The 23169-nt window shown below is 47.6% G+C and overlaps 1 protein-coding gene across 1 annotated transcript; it reads left to right on the top strand.

Moving 5' to 3' along the window:
• Positions 1–21475: 21475 nt before the first annotated feature.
• Positions 21476–22653, top strand: LOC120671846. Its single transcript, XM_039952101.1, has one exon. The coding sequence runs from the start codon at positions 21575–21577 to the stop codon at positions 22463–22465; it is 891 nt and encodes a 296-aa protein (XP_039808035.1). The 5' UTR covers positions 21476–21574; the 3' UTR covers positions 22466–22653.
• The last annotated feature ends 516 nt before the right edge of the window (positions 22654–23169 follow it).

The raw sequence follows: 23169 nt of genomic DNA, 5'->3' as shown, positions 1-23169 counted from the left end.
TGACGATATGGATGACTTCATGCCCCCCAAACCATGGCCTCCAACACATGATGTTCCTCCCCCTTTACATGAAACTAGAACCAGAAAAGAGACAAAGGAAAAGATAAGAGGTTCGTCAAGTCATGTTGCACCACCTGCAGCACAAACTTGTGTAAACTGGGATGACGACATGGATGACTTCATGCCCCCAAACCATAGCCTCCAACACATGATGTTCCTCCCCCTGTACATGAACGTAGATCCAGAAAAGAGAGAAAGGGAAATGCAAGAGGTTCGTCGAGCCATACTACACCACCTGCACCACCACCATCTGTTCTAAACTAATTTACTACTACGTAACTAAAGTATCATTAAACTCCTACTTAAATAGTTCTACTATAGCACTAATTAAATTAAATTACTCTACAATACCAATGGAAAAATACATAAGCTAAATGTACTTACCTTCAGATCACAAGTGCGCAATCCGGCAGGGCTTCGCCGCTTCCCTTCTCCTCACCCCTCTCTTTTTTTTTCTGGATTTTTGGTGAAATTTTTGGGCTCAAATGAGGAGGGAATGAGGGTCAAGGGCTCATATAGGGGCGCAGGAGCCGGTCGTCCGATAGGGGGGGGCGACAGGCCCCTCGTGTCGCCCGTGGGTGGGGCCCCCCAGTCGCCCGAGGGGGGGGGGGGGCGACAGGCCCCCTTGTCCCCACGCGCCACCCGGTCAGGGACCTATTTGCAAATTGGAAGAAAAAAATTACAAACAGGTCCTGTCGCCCCTTGGGAGGGCGACCGGGGTATATTTTCGAAATTTTTCGAAACGGACATATATTTTTGAAATTTTATTTTTTAAAATATAAAAAAGAAAAAATCGCCAAGTGACCAGCCCAGCGCCCACGGCCCGGCCTGCCGCATCCGCTGCGACCGACGTAGGCTACGGCCTCTCGAAGGCTTCATTTCGCATGTGACGGAGGAGTAAAGTGGCGGATCTACCGGTGGGGCGGCCGGGGCAAGCCCCCCTACCGCCGGCGAACCTGTGAAGCTGGAGAGAGGTTTGGAGGAGCTGGAGGTTGAAGACGATGGAGTGATGGACTCCCTCCGGTATTTGGGCTGCTTGGCTAGCGACTTGGGCCAGATTTCTCTCCCACGCCAAGGCCCAAATGTGAAGCCCAGAACTGGCCTTTTTACCCGTGGTTTTTATATTTTTATATTTTTCAATTTCGTTTTTTACAAAAATATATTTTTGTTTTCGAAATTTACAAGAATATACCCCGGCCGCCCCACTGCCGGGCGGCCGGCACCTGGCCACCCCGCTGCCGGGCGGCAAGGGCTTTTTTGCAAAAACTTTCGCAAAAAATTTGCGCCCGGGTCCATGGAGGACCGGTCGCCCGGCAGCGGGGCGGCCGCCCCCCAGGCCGCTCGGCAGTGGGGCGGCGGGTCTTGGCCGCCCGCCAGCAGAGTGACCGGCTCCCCCACCCTTATATAAGGGTTGCCTGGTTCCCCCACCCCTCATTTGCATCACTAAAATTTCAGAAACCATTAAAAGAGAGGGAGAGAGGCGAAGCCCTGCCGGATTTTCGAGCCGGCGACTGCAGGTAACCAAAATTCTTCTACGCTTTACAAATAAATTATGTTGTAATTATTTTTGTTGACACAGTAGATTAGCAATCAGTTTAATATCATTATTGTGTGGCCAGATATGTCGAGCAAGCTTCGTTTTTAAGTTTATTATGGTGACTACTATATTTCTCATGATGCGTAAGGAGTAAATCTATCAGCTTTTGAACGCAGAGAGTGCAGAATAGATAAACCCTTAGAGAGGAGTTTTGATTCCATACGCAAATGCCTTCACGAGATATTCAATGCGAATTCAAAGACCCATTTTCTAATCGTTCAGACTGTGACGAATTGGGCAACTGAAGGGGATTTCTGGGAGTTGATGCTTATAACAAATACCGAAGAATGACGGACTTACATGCAAGCAGCTCTTGACCGCGGATGGCCTCTTGCAATGCTAATTCAGATTCACCAGAAGGTAGCTCATTTTCGTGAAGGGTCAACAAGTATATCATCTCATATGAACCAAGCAGTGGAATAAGAAAATGAAGATCAGAACATGCATGGCATAGAACCTGAGCCGCAAGGTATAGCTGATCAGTTAGGAGAAAAAGAAGATCAGAACGTGCATGTCATTCAACCTGAGCCGCAAGGTTTAGCTGATGAGGGAGAGCGGATATCTGGAATAGTGGAAGCTGTAGATAATGAAGACCAGGAGGCTCGAATGATGGAAGAATGTGGGGACTCATCAGACGATGAGGACTACCCGTTGCTAGGTGAATGGCGAGACAAGGGTTTTGGAAATCCAGTGATACAAAATATTAGGGGTAATGTGTACGAATATAGAGAGAATGAGGTTGTGCAGGGGCAAAGTATCCTAGCATTTAAGTTGTGAAGGATGCTGTGAAGTTTTGGGCTATATCGTTGAGGAAGGAATTCAGAGTTGTGAAGTCTAGCAGCAAAGAATATGAGGTGAAGTGTGTCAATGGCGATTGTACATGGCCAGTATATGCCTACAAGGACAAGTACAAGACACACTGGGAGTGTTCAATTGTTACACCACATACATGTAGATTAACTGCTGTTGCGCAAAATCACCGTAACATCACATCCACTTTCGTGGCCAAAAAAATGTATGGGGTGATTCTCGACAAAATTGATTATGAGCCAAAATTGATAATTAGGGACATAGACGACCGTTTTCAATACAAAATCAGCTATACAAAGGCTTGGCGAGCAAATCAAAAAGTGTTTGTGTAACGAACATGGCACCATTGATGCCATTTCGAGTGATTTTGGTGATCGAATGACAACACAACACTTGGACTAATATGATTGTTAAGATAATCATTCTCAGGCTTTTAGGTTCAAGTGATGACAAAGAGAAAGAGAAGATAGGCGTAGCAAGGCCCGATGGACTGCCCCTACGGGGGTTCCGATTCAGGAGCACCGGAAGAACCGACGCCAGGGCATCGGAGCATCCGATGGTAGTCGGAAGAACCGACGCCTTGATACTTTGGTGCAGAAGGGAATCGAAGCCAAGTCAGCCTATAGGCACCGGTTGAACCGACGGTCCAAAATAGGGCATCGGTGCAATGGCCGTCCTTTGTACCAGAGACGATGTCAAGTGCCCAGAAGAAGTTTCTTCAGCACCGGTTCAACCGACGGTGCATCGGTGCATACCACCGGTGTAATGACATCAGCATCCAGGAGAAGATTCTTTCAGCACCGGTTGAACCGGTGAGGCATCGGTGCATTGCATCGGTTCAACCGGTGGTCTCTGCGTCAGCTGTCAGGACTTCAACGGCTACTTCATGTTGTGAGTGACCGGATGAACCAACGCTACCCCACCAAGAGGCATCGGTTCTTCCGGTGATACGCAGATTTTCAACTAACCGTTGGAGCAACGGCTACAAGACTTGGTAGCCTATATATATGCCTCACCCCGTCCATTTGAAGTGTGCTGGAGTTGCTGAACATCCCAAACACACCCAATAACATCTCCAACCACCATAGAGCTTCATTGTACATCATATAGGCTTAAGCACACTTGTGAGAGTGCTTAGTGCTTGTTATAGGGATTAGTTCTTGCGAGAGCTCCCTTGAGAGAAGTCTTGCTGCGGCAAGCAACTTGTGATCCGTCGTGTGACCCTCTGTCTTGGTGTGGAGTGGCAACGACACTTTGTGCGGGGGAAGAGGAGGCCCCCTCCTTGGTGGAGAAGCTCCGTAGTGGATTTCGGCCGGGTGACCGAGAGAGACGGTGGCGGTGCACGAGACTCGGTGTCTTGTGGGCACTTGCCTTTGCTTGCCGGCATCGCCATTGGTGGCGTAGTGCAAGACGGTGATCGGAAGAGCCTCGGTGTCCCGTGGACGTAGGCGTTTATGCCGAACCACGTTACATGACCGTGTCTACTCGGGAGTTTGCATCTCTCTTGCACTTACCTCTTTACTTACCGCATTACGTTTCCGCACTTACTCTACCTTGCATTCCTTTACTTTCCTAGTTAGTTTGATTAGGATTAGCTAGGTTGCAAGTCTTTTTAGGGGTAAGTAGAGAGTAGCATAGATAAACCTTAGTCATAACTAGCATGCGTAGGACGTGTTAGGTTTATCTTATGCAAGTAGTTTGAGCCCTAGGTTAAAAAGCGATTAGCGACCCTATTCACCCCCTCCCCCTCTAGGGTCGGACACCCCGGTGATCCTTACAGTTTGAGATGAGGTTCGACACATATGAGGCATCATATGATAACCTGCCTCACATGTTGTCAGCAATTGTGCAGAGAAATCCTGGAAGCGCGACTGATACCTACATTGTACCGAATTTGTATGGGGGACCTGGATTTCTGCTCCTTGCTTTCTTCTGCCTTGGTGCATGTGTGAGGTCATTTATGTATTGTCTTCCTGTTCTGTGTATCGACGGCACATTCTTGACAGGGAGATATAAGGGGACAATACTGACAGCGATTGGAGTTGATTGCAACAAGCAGGTGGTTCCCATCGCCTTTGCTTTTGTTGAGAATGAAAACACAGAGAGCTGGTACTGGTTCCTTGAATGTGTGAAGATTCATGTTGTTGCTGCAAGGCCTGATGTTTGCCTCATCAGTGACAGACATGCAGGTCTTCTAGCAGCAATAAGGCAACTACATAAAGAAAGTCGAGGACAACCTCCTCTATGGCTAGATGTTGTGAGTAGGTCGTGCATAAGGCATATGGGTGCAAACTTTTATGAGCGCTTCAAGAATAAGGAACTTATGAATTTGTTTAAGATGTTGTGCACTCAGAATCAGCAGCGGAAGTTCGATGCTGTGTGGCAGGTGCTAGATAATATGTGCGCCGAGCTGCTAAAGGAACAAGCTTCAACCTCCAGCCGTAGACGTTCAGGTGGCGGACCTTTCACATAGTGGATCAAGGATGCACCTAAGGAGAAGTGGTCAATTCTATACGACACTGGTGTGCGTCGATATGAGATCGAGACAACCAACCACGCAGAGTGTTACAACATGGTAATGCGTCATGTTCGTGGATTTCCTCTTGTTGGCATAGTTGAGTTCATCATGTACGGATGCACAAGGTACTTCAGAGAGCGGCACCAGGCAGCTGTTGTCTTACTTAATGATCCACGAGTGGTTTTTTGTAATATGGTCACTAAATACATGAAATAAAAAATTGAAAAGGCTCAATATCACAGAGTGGTCTCCATGGGCACAAAGGATCAAAGGTTTGAGGTTTTATGCAAGGACAGAACAGGTCAGGGTGTCCGTAGACAAAGGGTGGTTCATGATTGCTTGATAACGCCGGAAGACAAGGTGTTTTGCAGATGCAAGAAGCCACAATTTCTTCACTTACCATGCTCCCATGTCATTGCGGCATGTTCAGAATCTGGGTTGGAACCTGAGGTTTTTGTTTCTGAATATTACAGAAAAGAAACCGCTTTGCACACTTGGGACCATGAGATATATGGCATAGGCAGTCTGGGATAATTCACTACACCAAATATCCCTCCAATGTACATTCCCAATCCATCTGTTCTTCATGCAGCATTCGTTGCCACCTTTCTGCAGCCCACTTTGCTTGACGCTCAATATGGTCCTTATCCTACTGAGATTGCTCGGTGTCTAACCACTACACGAAATCACATAGAGGCGGTGGAGTCTTTCCCCCAAATCATGTTAGAAGTCATTACCAGATCCGAAAGTAGCAAACTCTGATAGTGTTTTGTAGTACCTTTACTCGATCCTTGCCGTAATGCTTGGGCGGATCATACTCGTAATTCTCGCATATGAAGAACCTCATGCCAAAGTCATCCCCCAAAACTCTGGATTTCATTAGCTTGCACAAGGATCCGCAAAAGCACATAGGCACCTGGACTCCTTGGGGGACTGTTTCCATCACCTTACTCCATGGAATGTCGGTGGATCCTGAGGAGGCCATGGTGTTGAGCTCTGGCCGGCTCAAACTGATTGCTAATCTACTGTGTCAACAAAAATAATTACAACATAATCTATTTGTAAAGCGTAGAAGAATTTTGGTTACCTGCTGTCGCCGGCTCAAAAATCCGGCAGGGCTTCGCCGCTCTCCCTCTCTTTTCTTGGTTTCTGGAATTTTAGTGATGCAAATGAGGTGTGGGGGGACCATCCAACCCTTATATAAGGGTGGGGGAGCCGGTCACCCTGCTGGCGGGCAGGCAGGACCCGCCGCCCCACGAGGGCCGGCCGCCCCGCTGCCCGGCGACCGATCCTCCAGGGACTCGGGTGCAAATTTTTTGCGAAAGTTTTTGTAGAAAAGCCCCTGCCGCCCGGCAGCGGGGCGGCCAGGTGCCGGCAGCCCGGGGTATATTCTAAATTTCGAAAACAAAAATATATTTTTGTAAAAAATGAAATTGAAAAATAAAAAAATAAAAAAACTGCCTTTTTACCCTCTCAATCTCTCTTCTCTCTCTCGAATCGATCTCTGGCTCGTCTCCTCCGTCTCCGTGGATCTGCATCTGCTCCTGCTCGCCCGGACTGCGCCCGGCGGATCGCCTGCTCGGCCCGGTGGCCGGTGGCCGGTCGGGGGCGGCGGGCGGCCGGATGGGGGCAGGCGGCACCGCGGCCGAGCGCATAGCGCGGGCAGGCGCGCAGCGCAGGCCCGCAGGCCTCAGCGGCCGAGCGGGCAGCCTAGCCGCCGAAGGCCGAAGCAGGCCTGCAGCACAGCACGCGCAGGCGCAGGTAACGAAAACATTTCTACTAGCTCAAATGCTCAACGTTAGTGCCTAAAAAGATTAGTAATGAAAAAATATGGTAGTATGTTTCAGCAATGAAAAAAATATTTCTAGCTCTGCAGCACAAAACTATTAATGAAAAAATAATTAAGAGAGTTGAAGATATGAAAGAACGTCGTATTAGTGCCTAAAAAGAATATGGTGGTATGCTTCATTCTACTCTTGTTTGATAATTTCAATTCTTTCAAGTAAAATTTAGGTTTGTCTCTTATTTGTTGTATTATTTCACTGTGTGTAGATTGATAACTTCTCATGAAGATTGATTTGCATAGTAATAGGCCTCTCATGTCATCTACTTCGTTGGGTACATATCTATGTAAGCACCGATTTAAATCACATAATATAATTTGCTTGTTCTAGTGTTGTAAAACTTTAATATTCGTCTTATATAAAATACCATGAATTTGGACTCTCTTATCATTCAGCCCCCTATTTTTTTTCTGGATCCGCCACTGCGGAGGACTATGGCCTACGGGCAGGCGATCGTGGGCTCGTAGCGACGGCAAGGCCCGGTCAACATGAAAGGCATGGCGCAGGGCGTGATCAAGCCGTACCCGTACGCCACTGGGACAGGCGGCGGCGGCACCCTGCGGCGTGCTCATGCGCCCTTCACCAGGCCTCGGTAAGTAGGCCTGCCAAGGGAGCGGTTCGGTGCGACCCGCCTGCTGCCCCTCTGCCCCGCCAGAGAAATAAGAGGTTCGAGGATCGACCCGACCCTCACGTCAAAAGAAATCTACTGGCCCGCGGTGCACCCTGGATCGAACCCACACAACCTGTACGTTCGTGTACGAGAACCCACACCCACCGGCGCTTCCAGGATCAGTAGCTAATAACTACGTGCGTGGTTACTGCATGAATGGGCATATATTGAATGTTTGAACCAGCTTGACCCTGTACGTATTGATATCAAGCAACTAATAAACAACTATACAATGTATTCATAATTCAAGCAACGCTAATTCAAGCAACGCTAATAAAATATAAAGGTAGCTCGTAGAGTCATCATAAGGGTCTAAACAACTATGCAATGTATTGATATCAACGTCTCATTATTCCAAAGGATAACTTAATAATGTCTGATGAGAAATTTTTATTTCTCCTTCCACTTCCTGCTGTCTCTGTCTGTTCCTCTTGTTTTTCCAGTTCATCTTCACTCTTCAGTGTTGGTTCAGGAAGCTCTCACTAGCCTTCATCTTCACTCTTGAGGGATCTGAACTAAGTCAGCATGTTCGAAATTAAGGTACCTGCTGCTGCCCGGTACCAATCCTGAGTGCATATTAGTGCTTCAACCATCTCGGGGGCTAAGCTGCTGCGATGGTCACTGATAATTTTTTTCCTGTGCTAAAAGCTGACTCAGATGCTACAGCGGAAGCTGGAACAGCTAGCAAATCCCGTGCTATGCGACCAAGAGTTGGATACTTCAATGAGTTGCCCATCCACCACTTCAATATATCGAATTCTTCTGACCGTGGGATTGGACTCTCCTCCAAATATCTATCAAGCTCTGTGGCCATATGAGTTTCATGGTCATTGAGAAGTTGCTGATCCCATGCAGCCCATACATCTTCCCCTACTGAACTCTTTTCAGCATTTTCAGCTTGCTTTACTTGCTGCTCTGCTTGCTGAGTTGAATATGATGAAAATAACCCAAGCACAAGTTTTTTCACTTCATCAATATTTTGCTTGCCAGTGTTAGGATAGGACTTGGTAAAAAGAAATTCAAGAAACTTAAGCTTAAACCTTGGGTCAAAAACCACAGGGACAGCTAGCAGTATATATGATATTCTCCAATACTTCTTGAATTTCTTCTTCATCCCTTCCAATACATTGGCAATTTCAGCAACTTCTATGTTTGACTCTTGTTCCAAAGTTAGCTTGATCTTCCACATGTGATGGAAATAGAGGTTTGAGGTAGGGTATTCTATGCCTGAGATGACTTCAGTTGCATCTTTGAAGACTGCCAGCACCTTACAAAGTACTTCAGCTCTTGTCCATTGTTCAGCAGAGGGTGCAGCCATAGATACATTAGCCCCATGAGTCTCAGGTTGGTCACTATTGTTGTTACCATCGGCACCATCTATTTCAACGTCTTCTTCAAAATCTGTTAGCAAAAGAATTCAAAATGTTTGATTTTATCAACCACTATTGTTTTGAATGTTCGATTGAGCATGTAGAGGGAAATGGAGACATGAATCTCACCAGCAAATGAACTCGTGCCAATTGTTGTTGGGGAAGTGGGTGCTCGTGGGGAGCCCACACGTTCCTCACAAGCAAAGTAGGGACTTTCAGGGTACGATGGGGAAGGACACGGATCAATATAAGGTGGCAGAGGAGTAATAGGCTCTTGGCTTCGGCTTGCATGGAGCCCTTCATTGTGCCCGGGGGAGATGGCCAAGGCCAATCGGTCAGGAGATAAGATCGGGGATTCATCCATCAAATACCAAATCTGTTGTTCAAAAAATAATTAAATGTAACAAATTACTGTAATCTACTATAAATGTAGACATTACTGGAACAATACAGTAATAGAAGTGCCATGTAATAAAAGTGCAAGCAATAGAGCAAAAGTAAGAAATACAGAAATATAGATTCATGAGTTGCATCTAGACTGCCACGCCTGAGTTTCTAGTGAACAAGAGAATGAATCATAGGAGCACTAGGCCGCCATCCAATCAAATCCCCTGGAAAGAAAGAAAGCAGGCGAAATCTGAACCTGCAATCGTTGGTGGCGGCGGGTGCGGGGACGGAAAGCTTGCTGTTCCAATCTGAGAAGGAGCGGATCTCATCCAGTTCTTGGACAGAAGCTTGCAGTTCCAATCTCATCCAGTTCTTGGACAACAGAGGCAAGGCAAGCAGAGGCGAGGCGGCTGGGTCGCCGCTCGCGGCAGGGTGGGGTGGATCGATTCCGACCCTAGGGTCTCCACGGTTCGATCCTCTTTGCCCCTCTGTCTCTTAGGGTCGGCCCGAACTGAACCGTGGGCCAAATTGCGGAGCGGAGCGAGTTCAGAAACGGGCCAAACCGCTCCCTTTGCAGGCCTATCGGTAAGGACGGCGGCGTCACCTGACCTGAACGCACGGCGCGCCCACCGCCCTGCTCAACCCCAACGAGGGAGGACCGGAGGAGGTCGCCACGCTGGAAGATGCGGCGCGGGCATGGAGTTCTCCTACCTGGCCGTCATCACCAGCGGTGACGGCCTCATCGATCCACGGTCACCTACACTAGGGTGTGAATAAGAGATGCAGGTGTAGTAACCATATCATATAGTCATATACCAGATCAGCACAGTAGGGTACAAAATAAAAGCCCAAAGGGACATTTCACCCATCCAAATACAAGAAAAGAAAAAAGAAACGAGGGCAAATATCCCAAATGGCAGTATAATCAAGTGTCTAACGTTTGGAGTTCTATTTTTACGAAGTTGATGTTTGGAATGGCAAAACTGCGAAGCGCAACGTTTGGAGTCCCAAATATGCAATTTTCTCAATTATGGGTGCAATCGGGTCTCGATATACTTGATCCCGAATCAAATAAACTAAACAGAATGCGAGCGATCATAATTATCCTCTTATAATGCTCGCTTTACACGTTGGACACTTCATGATCAATACTAGTGCTGCAGGATGTAGTCTTTCTTTTGCAAAGTCCAAGCAGGAGGAGGATCATATCTGATCCGAACGGAAACGGAAAAGGGCCGAGCAGTCTGCTGCTGGGGGACAGTATCATGATAACCATTTCGATTTTTATGTGTTAAATAAATAATGTACCCACTCCTCCAATCCGCAACCTTACTTTAGGTTCTATTATTGAAGGTTTTTTTTCTTTGTACAAATTGGAGCGTGACACATAGTGATAATCGAGATTGGGATATAGCGGATAGAAACCCACACTTTGTGGTCAGGGGAAATGCCGCATAAGATCAGGATTATATTAGCAACATCATGCGCATGAACGGCCAGCACATACAGACACGCTGAACCTCGATGTCACGTCCGTGTATGCCCTACACATTGAAATAAAGTTTAGAATAATACCAACTTTATGTACGTAATCACCATATTTCTCTCTCATTTTAGATGTCCTTGAGCATCGTTTCAAAAAGAAATCGTTCCGTTTCAAAAAAAAAAGTCGTTGAGCTAACTAGTTCATCTGAACGTCATTTACTTAAAAAGCGGATGGATTCTTGTGGCATATATGAAATGTGCTCATTTGCAAAAGGAGCTCCGTAGCTAAGGTGCGGATTTTATTTGAGAAACTCCGATAGTGAGATTATAAATTAAAAAGGACACCTTTTCACTAGCGCTTAGTATATTTTATATGGGAACGTATCTAGTGCAAACCACAGCTTTCATGAAAACCTGTGCAAACCACGATAAAAAAGTCATTTAAATTCACCAAAAAAATCACACATGTAGATGATATGATGATACACAACCTTGTAAAATATCTTATCCAAACTCGACTTCATTTGTGAGATATAAAAATAACAAAATTCTAACAAATCATCTGGACAGTTTTTTGGCTTGAAATTTGTTGTTTTTATGTCTCACAAAAGAAATCGAGTTTGGACAAGATATTTTACAAGATTGTATATCATCATATCATCTACATATGTGATTTTTTTGGTGAATTTAGACGACTATTAAAATCTATTTTTCAAGTTTTCTTTGTAGAAAAGTAGGAGCATGATTCATTTTGGTGGGCAGAATGTTGGTTCCAAACATAGCACAAGTGATCTTCTTGCACGTTCCAACTATTAAGCTCGCTCGTCTCCTTTCCTGCGTGCAGAATGTTGGTTCCAAACATAGCACAAGTGGTTTTCTTGCACGTCGAGAACGATGACGAACTGACGAATTATATGTAGAAACTATATTGACACAGCTAGCCCAAGAACATGTCATCACTACCGAGTGCCGACCCGATTGGGACAGGGATTCTCTGCAGTAGTTACTGCTACATTTGAGTCACTGACGTGTGGATCGGGATGCACGTATAAGCGACTCAACCCGTTTGACAGGGCCTTTGACTTGGACCAGCGTGCGCGCGTGGTGATTACGACGCAGATCGCTGGATCACCCGGCGTGATTCATCGTGTACGGCCTAGTTTGGGAGGGGGGTACCTAGCCCAGGGAGGGAAAACCCAGGCGGGAATTTCCCTGTGCGCTCAGTTCCTTGGGCGCCTTCCCCCCGAGAGCTAGGGGGTTGAAACCCCGGAGAGCAAAACTAGCCTCCAAAACAAGCCTCCAGAGATCAGAAAAATCCTCATTGCTCGATAATTTAAAAGTAAGTTCCAAATACAAAGAGAGTGAATTCCCTGATCATCCATACAATGCAATCAACAAATACAAATTTATTACATAAACTTAGGCGATTGTGCATTGACCCTGATAAATTTTTGTTTGTATCCAACTGAATTGTACATCACATCACTTCCAACGTATAAGCGCCAAGTCAAACTTCATCACAAATTTAAAAACAAGCTCAAAAATTTCGATCCAAAGTAACAGCTCGCCCGTGACAATAGTGCTAGGTCACAAGCAGCTAGCATGTCGAGCAGACATACATAAACCTACCACCAAAAGTCTCCTCGCTCGGCATGAAGCCGGTACCTGCACATAGAAGAATATAGATATTGTCAACAACTTTGCTAAGTTACTAGAAATCTACTAGGGAATTGGAGTGCATACCCCTGTAAAATTGAATTAGCACTCCTGTCACGAAATAACTTCTACCTTCTATGCACTATTTGCAGCAAGTGCTCTACAAAATAGCACAAAAAAAGTTTGCATTAATTAAATAATTACCAAAACACTGGTGAAAAAGTAATGACACAAAGCTTCAAGCATGCATGTCATTAATATACCCGCTGCTTTACATTAATAATATACCCGCTGCTTTACATAAATAATGTACCCGCTGCTTTACAACAACAACAACATAGCCTTTTTCCCAAGCAAGTTGGGGTAGGCTAGAGATGAAACCCGAAAGGAATAAGTTCAAGGTTCAGGCACATTGATAGCTAGTCTCCAAGCGCTCCTATCCAAAGCTATCTCTTTAGAGATATTCTAATCCTTAAGGTCTCTCTTAACCGACTCATCCCACGTCAGTTTAGGTCTACCTCTACCCCTCTTTACATTATCGACCCGCTCAAGAACCCCATTACGCACCGGCGCCTCAGGAGGCCTTCGTTGGACATGTCCAAACCATCTCAGCCGATGCTGGGTAAGTTTCTCCTCAATTGGTGCCACTCCGACCCTATCCCGAATAACTTCGTTCCAGACTCTATCCTCCTTGTGTGCCCGCAAAACCACCGCAACATCCGCATCTCTGCTACACTCAGTTGCTGGACATGTCGCCTTTTTGTAGGCCAACATTCAACACCGTATAACATCGCCGGACGAATTGTTGTCCTATAGAATTTGCCTTTTAGCTTTTGTGGCACCCTCTTGTCACAAAGGATGCCAGAAGCTTGCCGCCATTTCAACCAGCCAGCTGAAATTCTATGCTTAACATCTTCATCAATGTCGCCATCCTTTTGTAGCACCGATCCTAAATACCGAAAAGTATCCTTCTGGACCACCACTTGTCCATCTAGACTAACGTCTCCCCCCTCATGCCTAGTCGCGCTGAATCGCACATCATGTACTCGGTCTTGGTCCTACTAAGTCTGAACCCTTTCGACTCTAACGTGCGTCTCCACAGCTCTAACTTCCTATTAACCCCTGCTCTACTCTCGTCAACTAGCACCACATCATCAGTAAAGAGCATACACCAAGGGATCTCACCTTGTATATCCCTTGTGACCTCATCCATCACTAAAGTAAATAAATAAGGGCTCAATGCTGACCCCTGGTGTAGGCCTATGTTAATAGGAAAGTCAGTGGTGTTTCTATCACATGTCCGGATAAACGTCGTCGCATCCTTGTACATATCCTTAATGAGGGTGATGTACTTAGTTGGGACTTTGTGCTTCTTCAAGGCCCACCACATGAGATTTCTCGGTACTTTGTCATATGCCTTCTCAAGGTCAATGAAGACCATGTGCAAGTCCTTCTTCTGTTCCCTATATCTCTCCATCAATTGTCGTATTAAGAAAATCGCCTCCATGATTGACCTTCCGGGCATGAACCCAAATTGGTTTTGGGTCACACTTGTCACTCTACTTAGGCGATGCTCGATAACCCTCTCCCAAAGCTTCATCGTATGGCTCATCAGCTTAATCCCACGGTAGTTAGTACAACTTTGAACATCACCCTTTTTTTTGAAGATAGGTACTAATATACTTCTCCTCCATTCTTCCGGCATCTTGTTTGACCGAAAAATGAGATTAAAAATCTTAGTTAACCATACTATTGCTCTATCTCCTAGGCATCTCCACACCTCAATGGGGATACCATCAGGGCCCATCGATTTACCTCCCTTCATCCTCTTCAAAGCCTCTCCGATCTCTACCTCCTGAATTCTCCTCACAAAACATCTGTTGGTATCGTCAAAAGAGTCATCTAACTCAAGGGTAGGACCCTCACTCTCCCCATTAAACAACTTATCGAAGTACTCTCTCCATCTATCCATGATCTCCTCATCCTTCACTAGTAGTCGGTCTGTCTCATCCTTAATGCATTTGATTTGGTTGGTGTCCCTTGTCTTCCGCTCGCGGATCCTAGCCATCCTATAATATATATGTTGTGGGGATCTCCCCCACAGTTTCAGTGTTGGAATCATTTGTTGTGCAGTTATGATTGGGCCAAGTATCTAGTACCTATAACTGACCTAGAAGAAAGGCATATATCGAGGGTCGGACGCAATCTTGACATGTGTTTGGTATGCATCTGGAAGCTTCAGAAACTTGTGAGTAAGGGCTGGAACTATATCAAAGAACTCTGTAATTTTCCTATGTATAGTCTCACCACTATGTTGGAATCTTTTTTTTAGCCTCTCGGTGCTTGCATTATGAGAGAGCATGAACATAAACATTACAAATTGCTCTTCAATCATAACACCACGTGTGTCACATAATAGACTCTCCACTCTAAGAAAGTGTACTATAGCTCTAAAAATCTGACTCCATCCTAAAGTCCACTTTACACCACCTCTCATGACCTTCTAAGACTTCTTTGACATATTTTGGACCCGTCAAAATTGAGGTGTGCTCTGGCTCTTTCTCATCATACATGCCCAATTGAAGTGCGGGGACTAGAAAAAAATTCATCATCCTGTTCTTCTTCCTCTAACATGAATCTCCTAACTTCCTCTTCCCAAGAGCCCATGATCTAGTATATAGATAATATTATTTAGTAAAATATTTACTAACATGGTACAAGGCATTAACAATACTTGTATGATAATGTAGCAAGGACATAATAATAACTTGCTTCTAAAATTTTTGATATCTGAAAGTATGCATTCATAACAATTGCCAATAACCAGTTTGTACAGAACATGGTTTTTAATAGTCAAACTGTCTTGTCAAGTGTGAACTTAAATGAGTCAAAGTCTGTCATATGACAAGCAACAAAAAACTGCAGATATGCTAAATAATTCATAAACTTGAAAATAATTACTGCTATATATAATAATAAGGCAAACAATCTTCCATTGAGAAGTCTGAACTATATGGTTAAATAATCAGCAAACAATCAGGTCTGGACCTTCTCTATATGTTTAAATAAGTTGCAGCCTTAATTAAGCCTTCCAGATTGTCATTGTCGTGGAAATATCTTGTCTAATTTCACTTTGCTTTCAAATTCAGGAGGAAATATCTTGTCTAATTTCACTTTGCTTTCAAATTCAGCCTTAAATAGTGCGCACAGGAATAGCAATGCAGGAGCTTCAATCAAGACATAATAAACAATATATATTGGAGGACAGGAGACAAAAGCATAAGCAAATTCGAAAGACAACAAGCGAGGTAGGCTGTGCAATGGGTAGGGAGAACAAGCTAAAAAAAGGGTCTTACTAGTAAGCATGATTAGGCATTTTGGCAACATGCACGCCAAAATCCTACGGGAGTTAGCTGGAATGCAACATCAGAACAGTATGTCAGGACCATATCTATAGATCGATATTTTGTAAACCCTGTACATTGAATCTGTATTGCATTCTATCTGCACATACATTTTGTTTTGACCTGCAAAGTCTAGTTCATCATCTGGGAATCATATACCCAATGATAACACAAGATTGGACTGCATACTCCTACCCTACACCGTGTGCGGCCAGTGAACGGAGGCGCAGCGCGACGCGGACGGGAAGACGAGACGACGCCTAGGTGCATGTGCGTGCGGGGGGTGATGCGGAGGAGTGCGTACATACCGACGAAGTGGCCCCGGAGCTCGACGTCGGGTCCCTCACAGCCGCCGTAGGCTCCCTCGACTGCGATTTTTTGCAGGATTTGCAAGAAAAGGTGTGAGGAGAGGAGAGAAGAAACCCTAGCATGGGAGCAAGGAGATGCAGGGGGACGGGGAGAGGGGAATCACCTGATGCGAAGGAGGAGATGGCTGCAGGAACACCGGGAGGAGATCCAGGCGGCGGCGGCGTTCTCCGCTCGACCTCGCGGAGTCGCCCCGAGCGAGACGAGGGAGGGGAGCGGCGCCCGATGTCTAGAGGCCGGGCCAGCTTCCACGGGGAAATTGGGCTTACCCGGACCAAAAAAACCCCACGCACAAGGCTTCCAAAAGCACATAATGGGCTTCGCGTGGAAGAATTCCGCGCGGGCTGCCGACGCCGGGAATCGACGGGTTCCCAGCGGGGATTTGGGCTTCCAAACTAGGCCTACGTGGACGGTTTCCCTGCCGGAATCCTATCTATCTTCCGGAAGAAAGTTTCTTAAACATCGTCCACTTTAAGATGCATGCACGTAGCTAAGCTAACGGACTAGATGCGAGCGTGGGCAAACCAGGATGACGTGGTCTGGCGTAGGTGTGGTGGACCAGCAACTGTTGGGCCGGTCCTGGGAGGGAGCGGGTGGACAGATGGGAAGTCGCAGGAAATTGATTAGCTCACACGAGATTTGTTTTCCAAATTTAAACTTCTTTATCTCTCTAACGCCTCATTTATTTTCAATTCTGATTCAACCATCATCTTTCTTAGAATTTTTCTAACAAATTGAGATCTGACATGATTACATATTTTTCTGTTTTTTAGTTTCAACATTTTAGATATACTATTTCAACATTTTAGATATACTATTTCAACATTACTATATAAAATGTTGTGGCAGTTTATTTGAAATGTTGAACAAGATCTAAAGCAATGTTGAATAAAATATTCTGAAATGTTGAAATAATATATACTAGCTCAACATTTACTCATGTTTTCTTTTGGTTCAAAAAGGAAAATTGGGAGTTACCAGCTTCAAGTACAACCGGAGCAAGAGAAAATAAACAAATAACAAAAGGTGGTGCAGTACTACCCATGGCAGTACTGTGCTCCGCTTCGTTGCTACTGTGCTTATGTTGTTTATGGGCCGTTATGGACCTACTAATATACATGTTGGGCTTTTGCTGGATTATAGATACACAATGTAATCATCTTCCACAAGATGAATAGGAACCCCCGTTTCCCTGCCTGCAGATAAGGTCGTCTCGTGCAACGTTAACGTGTCAGCCACGAGCGTGACCCTCACGTCAAACTCTTAGCTGCTGGGGACCCGGCCGGATTAGCTCTTCGCGGCCGCGCGGGGCACCCGACTGTTCCGCTCGACCTCATCATCACCTCAGTCCCGTGATCGTTACACACCTTTTGCTAACTTGCCTACCGTCTGGCCGAAGAAGAGGCAAATGAACTGAAGATGCGTACGTGGACGGTACGGGGTCCATGTGAGCCGTGACAGCGCCTAAAACTAACGCTCAGATTTCGTTGCACGGATTCACCTAGGAGCTAGTAGTACATTGTGTCAAACTGTGTCAATGCTTTTTTGAGTAGCAGAAATAAACTTGATGTCTGAGATGAGAAAGCGTGGGCAATTGGGGCTGTGCACTAGGCACTAGCTACGTGCGTGTGGGCAAGTCGCCGTAGGTTCACCGATAAGCCACTGGCCTCAAATGCTATGGGTGGTGCATCAGTCATTGCTGCGTGCTCGATCGCAACCTTTTCGGTCACCAGGCCTGTATTGCCCAACTACTACTAGTAGCATATTCCGTGCCATTAGCTGGCGATCATATCCACTGCTCCATCTGTTAGATTTGTAGGATCACTAGCCTAAGAGAGAACCACAAACAGGGCTTGGATTAGGGTGTCATACCATCGATCTTGAGCTCCCATTGCCTCTTATTCCTCTGTTCTTCTCCTCTTCCTTCTTCTAGCCACCTTAGGGCACGGAAGAGCCATTCCCAATGTTTCTTGTGCTCTATTGATTGGGTTCTTAAAGGGGGCAGAGGCTTAGGGCAGTCATACTCACCACCCTCTGCCCCTGGGGTTCATCCCCTTATATTCATGAACACAGCACACTGGGGGACACCCCTGGTGTGTTCTAGGGGCTCCAATCAAATCCCTTATTAATTATTGATCAAAAATAGTGGCTCGCCAGTTTAAACTGGTGATCACCTGTGTTCACACCAACCAACACGATCATTGTACAGTACCGTAGCAGGCCACTGATCCGTATCCAGCTGCTCTTGACCGCCACACCACGCATGCATATATAATGCTACACAGTAGCTCATTGCTGCTTACCGGTCATTAAAAATATTATCTATCGATGCATGTCAGTAATGTCGACCGATTAAGGGAAAAACTGCAGGTCGGTCCCCTTCCATAACCAACCTCGCAAGTCGCACCGGGCCAAGTCCCCGTCCAGGTGCGCCAAGAATGCATCGCCCGTTTCGTTTAGCTAGCGAGGCCGCTGGGCGTTGGGAGGAACGATTGCATTGCAACTCAAGCACGCTGACGCAACGCCGCAGCCACAACAACCGTACAACGACCACAAAGGAGGCCAGGAACATCCGGTGAGCGGACAGGTTCGCTGCATCTGGACGCCATTCCCATTGACACCGATCGAGTCCTCCAGTCCGGCCCTGTTTTTTTCTCCGTAGCACCAATAGCGCACACGATTATCGAGAAAAAAATCTTATATACATAGAGTAATAAATGAAATTTATTTGCAAAATCTTTTCATGAATGGGTGTAACTTTTCACGATGAATCTAATGACAGTAATTAATCGATGATTGACTACAGTGATGCTACAGATACCATCCTCTAATCGTGCGGTCAAAGACCTCATTAGATTCGTCTCGCGAAGTAGCGCAGAGTTGTGGAGTTAGTTTTGTAAATTATCTTTATTTAATAACTTTAATTATTAGTCAAAATTTTTATGCTACTTGTACTACTCCAAACCAGCCCAAAAAATCACGTCGACGATCCCTTCCAGAACTGGCACCGGCAGCGCCCTGCCTCCCAGCGACAATTATATCTCAGTGCCAAAAATGCAGCAGTAGAGTGTTTTAAGCATAATTTTGCTATGGGCCCTGTTTGGTTCGCATTAGTTTTGTAGCGCGCTAGTGAATAGTGACACTTTAACTGCTAATTACGGTGTCAAACAAAGCCAGTTTACAAAACCAACTCCAGAACCCCGCGCTAATGACCCTAAAGAATTTAATGAGACCTTTGACCGCGCGATTAGAGGATGGTTACTGTAACATACTGTAGCAAATCATCGATTAATTACCGTCATTAGATTCGTCGCGAAAAATTACACCCATCTCTAAAAATATTTTACAAATAAACTTCATTTAATACACCATGCATGCGAGATTATTTTTTCGAAAAACTTACGCGCTAGAATTCTTGCCGATCCAAACAAGGCCATGGTTATCCATCCAGCAAAGGTTAGGAATGTTGCCCCTATGGCCCTATGACTTCATGGCTAGAAAACTTCGGTAACATTTAATTACGTGTAACTTTGTAACTTTTTTTTAAAAAAAGTTTAATATACTCCATCCAGCAGGAGATCTCCCCCTCCTGTTCCATCAAAACAAAAATCTAACTGCCAGCAACCTGTGTGCTGCACCAGAAAGCAAGCAAGGCCCCATTCAGAAGGCCTGAAATTCTGCACAATATCTGTGCCAGAGTCCTACAAAGTTCCTGCCGCATTCTGCGTGAGGTGAAGAAGTCCATGCACAAACCACCCCCACTACGACCTTCACTAAAGTTCGTTTTGTTCCCAGATCCGGAAGGTGAAACCCGGCGCGATTCAAAAGCTTGGAAACTTAACTTAAGGGGCCGTTTAGTTCCCAAAAATTTTCACCTCCCATTTAAACATATGTATGAAGCACTAGATATAACTAAATAACAAAACTAATTACACAGTTTGGATGTACACAACGAAACGAATCTTTTAAGCCTAATTAGTGTATGATTAGCCATAAGTGCTACAGTAATCCGCATTTGATAATGATGCGGTCAAAGGCCTCAAAAGATTCGTCTAGCGGTTTTCAAGTGAGTTCTGAAATTAATTTTTTAATTAGTGTCCGAAAAACCCTCCCGACATCTGGTCAAACTATTGACGTGACACTTGGACCAAAAATTTTCACCAACTAAACACCCCCTGAACCAAACCCTTTCTCGTAACATCAACGGAGAAGAAAAACGCGCATGGATGCCCAAGCCGACTGCTGACTTTGCCAGTGCCGAGATGATGCACGATGAATACACACGGAGCCACGCAGGTGGGGCGCCGGGGAGACCCGCGGTCGGGAGGGACAGCGCCTTTGGCGAGGCGGGGGACAGCCGGGACAGGGATGGATGCCGGCGAGCCCCCGCGCCCCGAGAGCGAAAGGGCGGGTCCCCATCGGCCGCCACGGCCAGTAGCGATGCCGCGCGGCCGCGGCCGCGGCCGCCCCCACCGCCGCGCCAAGGGCCAAGCGCGGCCCTGACCTGGCCCAATCGCGCCCTCCCTGCCCCCGCAGGCCCGCGTGGCAGAGGATAAAGACCCGCGATGCCGCCGCATATCCATCCCACCGCCACCGGCCCTGTTGTCACGGCGACGGCGGCGTGCCCGTGCCTGCCCCGAACCCAATCCGTGAAGAAATCTGTCGAGTCCCGGCGGCAAACGGACGCGTTTGATTAGTCACGCGCTGGGTTTCTGAATGCAAGACTTGCCCCAGTCAGTTACCTTCGTTTATTCCCAAATGGACCGCGAATATGCTGCCGCTTCGTCCTTTGGAGGCCAAAGGGTCGCTTCTAGATCCTGTAGAAAAAGATAAGACTAGGACACATACTCTGTACAAGCTTTGTTAGTAGTACTTTACTTTCCCCTTGGACGCTAAACAATGCAGACGGCGAGGCATGTCTGCCTCGGAACACGTGCCTGAACTTCACGAAGCAGTTACTGAAAACCTCGACATGTAAACCGTGATCAGAAAGAAAATAACCGTAGGTGTGACGAGATTTACACGTTGCAGCTGGCCCGCCGTTGACTGCATGACGGAATGGGACTAATCCCAGAGTGGCACACGACCGAATTAGCTAGAAGGCTCTCCATCTTTAGCGCCCGGATTTCCCAAAACGCCAATCAGGCGAGAGCATATTCCGAGGGTTCGCCGCTCGAAACCCCGTTTCCTCAAACAATAATCGCGTCCCCACCCCACTAACGCCACGGATAATCCACGGAATAAACCCTCCGCCCCGTGGGGCGCCCGTCGCCGAGCCAACCACCCTATAAAACCCGGGGGCTCGCCGGGAGTCCGCCTCCACCACCTCACCGTCGCAGCTCGCACCGCCGCCTCCCCGGGAGAAAAAAAGAGAGACGCGCGCGCACCGGGCCGCTCGCCGGCGAACATGGCCGTGTACATCCGCCTCAACGACGCCGTCCGCGCGCGCCTCCGCGGGGACGCCGCGGCCGGCGCGGGGTGCACCAGCAGCGGCAGCGACCACGACGCGTCCGCCTGCCTCTCCGGGCTCGTGCAGGCGTTCCTCGAGACGGACGCCGGCGCTGCCGAGGAGGGGGCCGGGCCGGCTCCGAACGGCGCCGGGGGGTACGATTCCGATGGTGGGGACGGGCCTGAGCGGGCGGCCGCGGCCGCGGCGTCCGTGAGGGAGCTGCTCGACCCGCCGGCGGAGGAGGACGTGTTCCGGATCAGGCTGGCCGCCGCGGTGGCGGCGGCCATGGAGGCGGAGAAGGCGCTGCGGGCGCACGGGGCGGCGTTCCGGCGAGCCGTGGTGCGGCGGCTGCGCGGCACGGGGTACGACGCCGGCGTGTGCAAGTCGCGGTGGGAGGCGTCCGGCGGCATCACGGCCGGGACGTACGAGTACGTCGACGTGGTCGCCCCCGCGGCGGCGAGGGGCGCGGCGCGGAGCAGGTACATTGTGGATGCCGACTTCCGGGCGGGGCTGGAGGTGGCGCGCGCGACGCCCGAGTACGCGGCCGTCGTGGCCGCGGTGCCGGCGTCGGCGGTGGTCGCGCGGGAGGAGTCCGTGGGGCGCGCCGTGCGCGTGGCGTCCGACGCCGCGCGGCGCTCGCTCCGCGCCCACGGCCTGCACGTGCCGCCGTGGCGCAAGACCCGGTACATGCTGGCCAAGTGGCTCGGGCCCTACAAGCGGTCGACCACCACCTCGACGGCAGCCGGCGGCGCAATGCCGATGGCCGGCGCCGCCGGCCTGGACGTCAAGTGCCGCGCCGTCGGGTTCTTCCCGCATCCGGCTGCGGCGCCGGCGGCGAGGATCAAGTAGCTCGCCCTCACGGCGTTCTCCGGCGAGATCATTGAAAACTGTTTGTACAAAGGAGAGATTTTTAGTGCGCGAGAGTTCCGTTTTGACTTTGATTTGCTCTCGAACTTATTGTACATGAATTTTTGTTCGAGATTTTCGAGAGAAAATTGTTCCTGCACACCACCTTGCTTTTGAAAAAAGAGGCGGCACGAGAAATAATTTAGTACAGGATCCTGATCTCCCCCCAGAAAACGTTGGAGAGGAAGAGATCGGAAAAGAAACGGTGTACGCGGCGGGCAGGTGGTGTTGCATCGGATGAGCACGATAGCATTGTTTATAGACTCTAGCTGCGGTGTGCTTGTCGGCGGCGAGATTTAGGTTTCTATTATACTTGCTCTGTGATCTGCGTTTGATATTTTCGCCTTTTGAAAACCAGTAGCATCCTGATAAGCACATGGTAATGGTAACCATTCCAACAGCAACCCTCTTGTCGCCTGCAGAGGCCACCAAATCTTGTTCAGCCAGTGACACCGAGCTCCAAAAGGATTCCTGAACTCGTTGCCTGATGGAAGCATCAGGAGACCAGGGACTCGTACATCCTTTGCTGGAAGGATCATACAATGTCGACACATCACGGGGCGCCGGTGCCCGTGATCTCAACTTCTGACGATGCAAAGTACTGTACCATGGTCCATGGCAGCTAGCCAAGCGTGGGGTTCGGGTTC

Source organism: Panicum virgatum, chromosome 5N (assembly GCF_016808335.1).
Source record: "Panicum virgatum strain AP13 chromosome 5N, P.virgatum_v5, whole genome shotgun sequence".
In the NCBI taxonomy this organism is placed as follows: Eukaryota; Viridiplantae; Streptophyta; class Magnoliopsida; order Poales; family Poaceae; genus Panicum; species Panicum virgatum.
Note: the sequence above shows the minus strand (reverse complement) of the source record. Positions and strands in the feature narration are given on the sequence as shown.

Bases quoted from the DNA above. Each gene is read 5' to 3' on its own strand.
- LOC120671846 (XM_039952101.1), top strand. From the start codon at position 21,575: ATGGCCGTGTACATCCGCCTCAACGACGCCGTCCGCGCGCGCCTCCGC.